Source organism: Zingiber officinale, chromosome 10A (assembly GCF_018446385.1).
Source record: "Zingiber officinale cultivar Zhangliang chromosome 10A, Zo_v1.1, whole genome shotgun sequence".
NCBI lineage: Eukaryota > Viridiplantae > Streptophyta > Magnoliopsida > Zingiberales > Zingiberaceae > Zingiber > Zingiber officinale.
Window position 1 is genome coordinate 88,961,992 of NC_056004.1, and position 9,418 is coordinate 88,971,409.

Genomic DNA, 9,418 nt, shown 5'->3' on the forward strand with positions numbered 1-9,418 from the left:
TGATACGCGTATATTTTGTGTAATTGAATCTAAGGCTATTTGTTTTTTTCTTTGCATTGAACTTCTACTTGCTTTAAAGTCTTGAAGATGTTTTCTTAACATTGATGATATTTCCTTAGGAGCTTTGTGACATATTTCAACATTTCTAATAACATGTGCAATATGTTGTTTTAATCTTGTAATTCCTCCGATAATAACTTTTCCACAAAATTTGCATCGTATTGTTTTATATTATCACCCACCATTTGACCAAATTGCCAACCAATATCAAGACTTGGTGCCATTCTAAACAAATAAATAAATAATGAATAATTTTGACTTAATGATAATGATAAAAAGATCTTGGTAATGAGAATGAAGCACCTAAAATTAAACCACTCTTAATAATTTAATTTATTAAACTAAAAAATTAGAAAACTTACCTATTTGTGAATATAATGGAAATGATAGAAGAAATCAATTAATCAAGCAAAGGAACTGGTGATCGTGAGCCAAAAGCTGCATATGTTCAAATTATGATAGATATTGAATTAATAAAACTAATAAAAATTAGAAAACTTACCTTGTCTATGAATATGATGGAAATGATAGAAGAAATCTGTTAATCAAATGAAGGACAAGAGCCAAAAGATACAAATACTCAAATTAATAATAGATGCTCAATTAATAGAATCAAAAGGTACTTATGCAGTCAAACATTATTAGCAAAGGCCTGGAAAAATAAACATGATGTGAATAACTTAGTATATTAAACTAAAAAATTAGAAAACTTATGTGAATATAATGGAAGTGATAGAAGAAATTAATTAACGAAGGAGTTGATAACCTTGAGTAAAAAATATGCATATGTTCAAATTTAAGGTAGATGCTTAATTAATAGAATTGGATGAAAAATTTAAAAACTTACTTTATTTGTGAATATGGTAGAAATGACATAAGAAATTAATTAATCAAATGAAACGAGCTAATGACAGTAGCTAAAAAATGTAAATATTAAAATTAATGGTAGATGCTTAATTAATTGAATTGGGGAGGTACTCATGCAATTAAGCATTATTTTCAAAGGGTTGGGAAAAATAATGTGAATAACTTAGTATATTAAACTAAAAAATTAGAAAACTTATGTGTCTGTTAATATACTGGGAATGATATAAGAAATTAGTTAATTGAGGAGTTGATGACTATATGTAAAAACATGATTCATATACTTAGATTTAAGTTAGATGCTTAATTAATAGAAATGGATGGAAAATTAGAAAATTTATCTTATTTGCGAATATGATGGAAACAATAGAAGAACACAATTAATCAGGCGAAATGAAAGACACTAATGCAATAGCCAAAAAAAAAAAAAGCAAATGCTATGAGTAGATGCATGCTCAATTAATAGAATAAGAGTACTCGTATTGGCAAAGATGGAAGAAAAAAAAAGACGTGACAGCAATGAAAAAAGATGAAAGAAAAAAGAAGACGTGATAGCAATGTGATGTTGTTTTTTCTTTTTCAATAAAGACAAAGTCACAAAACAGTGAGAGATGGAATCAAGGTTTCTTAATCAATTAATCAAGAGATCAATGAAAAGCAACGTGATAAGAAATGGAATCAAGGTTTCTTAATCAATTAATCAAGTGTAAAAATGGAATCCAGATTTCTTAATCACGCTGAATATAAAGCAACGTCAAAAGTTAAAAATGGGAACCCAAAGCTTTTTAATCCATAATCGAAATGTTTGTTACCGTTCCAGCCATCCTGGCCATTATAACGCCGAAGAACAGTGACCCAAAGCAACCTATGTTATAGGTCGGAACTTTGGAACGCCATGGGGCGTTCCCGTGCCGGAATAGCCGTTCCGGCCGTTCCACGTCCATTCCGGCAAACCATGTGTGCCGATGTGGGGGAAAAGGATGAAAGGGTATGCGTGCAACCCATGAGGAGGTCGTTCTCCATGGATTCGTCCACGGATTCGCAGCTCCACTTGGCACTGCAGAGGATCTTGCAGCAGAGCTCGTGGGTAGAGAAAGATGGCACGGGCATTTCCCGGTGATCTCTGTTCTCATTCGGCCGGAGCTCGCACGGCTCCATTCATCCTCTGCAAATGCAGCTGTGATAAAAAAAATCAAGATTTGTGAAGGTGTGACGATTCTGGAATTGAATCAGAAGCCAAAATGTAAAATTTGTCTATCGACAAAGCAATTCAGAATGTGGATTGCAAATCTTTCAATTCCAATCGATTGACTGTTCTTGTTTCAATCCATTCCAATCTACTAAGGAATTACTAATTGTTGTAAGTACAAAAAGAACTTTGTCTATTCCACTAGAAAGAAACAAAAGACGTGGGCTTTTGTTGATTATGCTTGTTAATTAACCGCGCCCAGACACCATAGTAAGGGCAAGAAAGATGACAATGACCAACATAAGAAATTCACAAGGAAAATTTATACACACAAGGAAAAGAAAGTTAAAAAGTTGAAGTTGCCAAAAGGCGGGAAAAAAATACAGAAAGAATTGCAGGATGAACTATGAAGAAAGTACCTGCTGTATTATCGACAGCCAAACAGTAGGGGAGGACAGAAAGGATTTACATTAAATAGCTTGAATCAGATATCACGACCTTTTGATGTTTTGTTTCTTCTTTTTGTACCGTCTATTTCAGTAAAGCTGGCTACTTCAAATTGTTTCCATAGCATCATACATAGTAGAGTACGGTTACTTCATTTGTACGAGAATGCACACAATTGCATGGGGCATTAAAAACTCTCATCAGAAGCCACCATATTGTACATGTCAATCATCATTATCTGCAAAAAAAATAACAATAAATAAAATTATGTTCACGCCATGAACATATGCATAACAAGCAAATAGCTTGATCTGCTTTACTTGTGAAATGAAAAGTGAACAATATTTTATGACAATAAGTAGGCATCGAACTTGAAATCGTGTTGTGACAATACCAAAATCAAAATAAAAAATTCTACTAGTCATCGTCTCACTTCATCTGCGTACCTGATCACAGAGGGCGCATGTATCACTTCTCTCCATCCATTCCAGAATGCAAGACATATGGAAATGGTGTTCACATTTTGTCATTATACGAGGATTCTCTACGTCATAATCTAAAAAGGAAGAGACAGTGAAGAAGCTAATCAGATTACCAAAATCAAGCAAGTAGAACATATAATTTCACATACTTCTCTTGGAACACACACTATACATTTAGAAACAACAATTCCACAGGAAATGTGTTCACGTTTAATGCTTAAATATGGTTCCCTCATCTAAGGGAAACTTGCACAACATAAGCATCCAAATCAGTGCAATATTAAAACTCACTATTCTCATAAGCAAATTGAAGTACTGTTTCAAGACAAACTTGATCTTTAATAAATAAAATAAAATGATACAGGACAAAAGAAAATGACAACTATCATGGACTAGCATAAAAGTATGTAGTTTTACTTAAACATGTTATATTTAAGAGGTGTCCTAAAGGCAATCGTTTTAAATTGTCTTAGTTATTTGATAAATAAAATTTACTATTTTAGTGTACATTCTATATGTATATGATTAGATCTTAAACTGTCCCTTTGGATGGGTCTAGTGGCTGGCGCATGAGGTGTTGCCACCATGAGGTTTAGGGTTCGAATTTCGGCAAAGCCGAGATAAATATCTCCCTTATGTGCTAGTCACTATTCCAAAAGCTAGTAGCCGCCCGTAATTTACCTCCTCCGTGTGGCCCTAGGACGGGTTGGCGAGGGCGCTGGGGGCAAGCGTATTCGCCTTTTTGCCACCATGATTAGATCTTAAACTTAATTAATAAAGTCTACAATATAAAGCATAGTATGAGAGAAATTGTGATTGGATTATAATTAGTGGGCTTCACTAGTCGATGAATTAATGAGACTGGACATCGTTAATTATGTAAAACTAGCACATGTTATACTCCTTGGTTTATCCAAGCAATCAATCCTCGTTGGCTCGAAACATAGGGATGTTGAGAGTTAACATATGGATGCTAGTCAAGGATAACTAATTCTTCGAATGTGACCTGCTATGAGACTTCATGTGGTTCTTTACATATCAATGAAGATCTCATTGCAGCTCGAGTGCAAGTTTCCTTAAACTTGAAGTATTCAAGTCATCTTGATCATGGAAGCTTATACTTTGACATCTTAGCTAAACATCTCCTAGGAGGTGTAGTTCTGGGAGATTGGGTATAAGTCAATATGCCCTAAGGTATTTGAATAGCTCACAGAGTATTCACCACTCCTTTTATAAGAAGATGTATATCCTATGGCCTCTTGTCAGGATTATTACTCGTATGTTTTTGATCAAAGCAAACATGTCAAGAGGATAGCCTTCTTGGACATGTGTTTAAGTAGTTTGAATCCACGGGATAAGGAACTACAACTTGGGCTAGGTGTGATGTAGTTAGCCTAGTAGGAACTAACATATAAACCATGTCTTGAACCAAGTGGATATAAGATGAGTGAAAAGAACAGAAGCACTAATAACTGTAGATTCTAAAGGGTTCACAATATGTTCTAATGTCAACTGTGAATTTCCGGTCAATTAGGGATTATGTGGCAAAAAAGGTGAAATGCTCGCCCTCAGCACCCCTGCTAGTCCGCCCCAGGACCAACACGAAGGAGGTAAATCATGGTGACTGACGAGGCAAGTGGTTGAGGGGATCAATTGGTGGTCATGATGTACTACTAGGTGTCACTCATCATCTATTCATAATTAATGGTCAATTATAAATGACCAACATAACCGAAAACCTATTGGGCCACACGCACTATGAATATGTCTTAAAGACCTAAAAATAAATTAGAGAATAAGATTCTCAAACAGAGAGATTAAGTCTGATTGGATCAAGTAAAGGGCAAATATGAAAAATATTTGCCGCGAAGCGCTTTAGGCCATGCCTCTTGCAGGCGAGTCGGGCCTACTATTCACACCTCTTGTAGGCGAGTTTGGGCTTACACATATGATATGGGCTTAGGTTTGTTCTTCAAGCCTTAATGAAGAGGTATAAAAAGACCTCTTCATGGAACAAAGAATAAGGGTTTTATTTTTCTTCCCTCTTGTTTTATTGTCACCGCCTAAGCAAACCCGCCGCCACTTTGGTGCACCAACTCCTCCTTTTGCCGGCTCCTTCCGCTGGCTTCCCTTGTGTGTTGTCAGATCTTCCTTGTGTCATCCAAACTGTTAGTCGGCTAACCTTTGGTGCCGCCAGTATCCCTTTGGCTGCTCCTCTTTGTGCCATCGGTTCCTACTTGGTGCCGCCAACCTCTCTTCGCTTGTGTCATCTCTTTGATTTGGCTAGTACCAAGCGGAGAAGCAACTTGTGGCTTGTAAAGTCGTCTTGAAGATATCTCAGCATGGATACTAATAGAAGCAAGTCTTGTAAGGCTTGCAAGGTGATTTCCTTTTCATCTAAACTTCGTCGGAAAGGTATAATTTCTAAATAACCTTTTTGATCTATGATTATGTCTTGCACATGTATGATCTTGTTTATTTAGGATATGTGAAAATTTTTATGTAAATTGTTTTGCTTCTGCTGCATGTTTTATCAAAAACATATGTTTTGTATCCCGAAATCCTCAACAAAACATGGTGTTAATATCTTCACCAATTAATCTAAAATGGTCCATGGCATTGAACTGCATAATGTCCTTATATTTTACCACATTAGATAGTGAATCTCAAATTCTCAATTAGAAAGCAGAGTAAATAAGCATTGGGATAAAGCTTATAATCAACTAATTTTAAAACATAATCAGGAGCGGTAGAGTGATAGCAAGAATTAGCATAAACAAGATGTAAATAAAACTTTTCAAACTTGAAACTAACTATAATTGAGTCTTATTCAGTTAATAATTATTCACTTAAACTACCAAAAAAAAACTACCTTCAAGACAAATAGGGCAAACATCCTCCTCGTCTGGTATTGTGGTGGGATTACCGATCTTATTTTTAGGAGAATTTTGGTCACTGTCAGTTTTCTTCTTGCAGTCTGATGTTTCAAAATAATCATCATTCTGTCCTGTTGTCTGGGAATTTACTACAGGTGTTTGATCAGTTTTGTTGCCACAAATCTCAACATCTCCAGGCAATGTTGATTGGCTCTCCAAACTCACATTATAGGGCAAAGGTGCAGGAGGTGCTTGGTACGTGTCAGGTGTTGATGTATCCAGATTAGTGTCGACAAGTAATCCTGAAGAGATTGCAGGCAACGTCTCATGGTTGGTAGATGACAGTGGTTCATGCTCTTCCAAGTCTCGAGGACACTGCAATTTGTGCTAAGAAAAGTTAATAAATCATTTTACTATAATTGACTCTTCAGATACCAGATATTTCATAGAAGCAACATTTATGAAGCCTATTCTCACTGTAGAAATACAAAGGCAACAACATAAAATATAACTTAAATCAACAAAAAAAGATAGGAATGAACTAGCAAGTCGATCCAAGCAGGATTACTCAAAGGTTCACGATAAATCTAATCGGCTTGTTTATTTGTTTTATTGCCAAAAAGATAAATCAGTTACTAGATGAAAATTTTGAAGTTCAACATAGAGTTGCAGTATACTGATAACCAAGGTTTTCACACTTGGTTTGCAAAAGGCCATTAATTTTCATTTAGGAGAGTTAAAGAAATTACCATTGGATCCTTATGTCAGTAGTAGGCAAAACATAGTACAGATATATATGATGGATACACAATCATGAAGATGTTTCATATGACAATAGGCAATGTGATTACCACAGGCTTGTCTTTGTATTGCTTTCTACTTTTCTGCTCAAAATATTTCCCTCACCCCCAATTTCACTCTATCAAATAAAATTTTCATATGTAGCCATGTGACATGTTAAGACAATGACCTATATTTGAGAAAGAGGAACAATAAAAACATATAGAGTTGAGCATGCTTCCAAAATTATCTGCTGAGATCAACATAAACTTTTCTATGGTTCTCATTAGGAGAGAATTGCTTCCCTTATGAAAATATGAGGAAACTTTGGTTTAGAACTTAGGACACAATAATCTCAGGTCAAAGATGCTTTTGTGTTGGATGCTATTTAATTTGAAAGCAAAAAATAGTGAGAGAATCTAAGTTGGTTGTGAATATACATACTAAGACGTTTCTTTGGTTCTTAAAAAGACATTCAAGATTATGAAAGAACCGGTCATCATCTCTAGTGATGCAATGAACAAAAAATTGATCCAATTGAAGTTATTCCAACTATAAAATTTGAAAAGGTTCTCAATAAACAAGATAAAATAAAATGACAAAAAAGAGTCATCAAAGCTTAACTGAGCTTGAAGGAAGAAAATATCTACGGAAACTGGAATAATTCCTTACCAGATTCATGGAACAATAGTTTGCGCAGAAAACCCATTTTTGTTAGGCCTAACAAAGTGATGAACCTCAAAATTAAACTATATGATGATAGGACAATTCAATTTCATGCAGAAAAATGGCAAATGCATTTGTAAGCATCCTTAGTTTAAGTTGTTGGGTAATTTCACTTGAAGACTTTTTTAAATATGTGCTAGCTTTAAGCACGCTGTAGGCTACCAGCCAAACAATCTCCCAAATGGTCATCCTTGTTACTACTCCAGATATGACACCCCCTATGATTTTGAAGCTCTTATTCCATAATATCTTGTAGTGTTAGTTTCCTTTAAAAATGAGTGTTATTTCCATCAAAGATAAACTGAGCTTCAAGGAAGATAATGTCTCTGGTAACTGGAATGACTTTTTACCAGATTCATGGAACAATAATTCTACTCAGAAAATCAATTTTTCTTTGGCCTAACAAAGAGATGAACCTCAAAATTAAACTATCTGATGATAGGACTGTTCAATATAGCACATAAATGAAAAATGCAATTGTATATATCTTTAGTTTGAGTTGTTGGTTTCTGGGAAACTAATATGCAAACGATTGAGTAAGCCACTTCGAGAAGTAGCCGACTTTCCTAGAGAAGAGCTACCTATGCAGAAGCTGTAGGCAACCAACCACACATCCAAACTCCCAGAGGGTCTTTATATGTACGGATCCTGTGATTTGAAATCTAAAAGTATTAGTTTTCCCCTATGATTTTGAAGTTCTTCTCATTCAATAATATCTTGTAGTAGCAGTTTCCTTTAAATAAAATGAGCCCGTAATTTCATTAAAGATCACTGAGCATGGAGGAAGAAAATGCTTCTTAAAACTGGATAACTAGTTACTCGATTCTGGAACAATAGTTTACTCAGAAAACCCAATTTTGTTAGGCCTAACAAATACATGAACCTCAAAATTAACCTATATGATGATAGGACAGTTCAATGTAGTGCAGAGACAAATGAACATGTAAGAATCTTTATTCTGAGAAGTGCAGACTTCAGTAGGATCCCTTGGAGAAGTAGACTTTTCTAGACAAGTGCTAGCTTTAAGCGGAGGCCGACCAAAAGCCAAACATCCAAACTCCCATATGGTCATCCTATTAGAAACTCCTGAGATGCCTTGTAGTCTAGAAATGAGCACAAAGAAATATATCAGCTCAGTCAACGTCATTTATTTTCGTGTTTTTCCATGCTACGATGCATTACTCTAATTTTCATTTGTATAAGTTGATAGCAAAGACTGTATCTGACTGACTGCCCAGAAAAAAGGTCAATGTCAATTATTTTCTTGTTTTCCCATAGATGGATTTCTCTAATTTTTACTTGTATAATTAAGTTGATAGCACAGACTGTATCTGAGTGACTGGCCAGAAAAATGCAGTTACGAAATAGTTCTATGATCTCCTTTTGCACAATCTAAGATTCTGGACAATAAAAATGCCTATCATTTATCAGTGTATGAAACTTGGAAAGTTTTGCAGCAATCAGTGAGCTTGTGAAGCTTGAAGTGAAGTAATTTTTGGTTAAGGCTTATTCCTTTAAAATAAAAAAATAAAAAGTCCTTGCAAACTTAATCCATGAAACCTTGTAGGAATGAACTCAACATGACAAAATGTGTGAAATACCAATCACTAAATACAGATGTATACAGAAAATTATTATGCAAATAGCATGTCAAAACCAAGTTTGCATACTAGAATAAATATGACAAGCACAATAAGCCAAAAGAAAAGATCTACTCACATAGTAGTAATCTGGTGGTCGGACTGATTCAATTCCTCTTGAAGAATTGCAACAACAACCACCCATTAACAATTTATCTGTTGGAGTTTGTCTAAGTCAAAAGTACAGTCCAACTTAAATTTGCACTAGATCTACACATAATTGTCTTTGAGTTTTCAATCTAAAATAAGAAGCATAAAGTCATGTTAGATTTTCCGACATAGCTTACCATTTGATAATCTGTACTCCTTAAAAGTAAAACTTGACATCAATCATACATACATAAGGATGCTAAA

At 34.9% G+C, this 9,418-nt stretch overlaps 1 protein-coding gene across 1 annotated transcript; it reads right to left on the reverse strand.

The window, feature by feature from the left end:
* Window positions 1-456: 456 nt before the first annotated feature.
* Window positions 457-9,209, reverse strand: LOC122026767 (probable E3 ubiquitin-protein ligase RHB1A). Its single transcript, XM_042585488.1, has 7 exons — window positions 9,144-9,209; window positions 5,915-6,293; window positions 3,007-3,116; window positions 2,756-2,798; window positions 1,737-2,101; window positions 563-598; window positions 457-498 (listed from the first exon to the last, which is right to left on the reverse strand). Exons 1-7 carry the CDS (start codon window positions 9,207-9,209, stop codon window positions 457-459), a joined length of 1,041 nt encoding a protein of 346 aa, XP_042441422.1.
* Window positions 9,210-9,418: the final 209 nt, after the last annotated feature.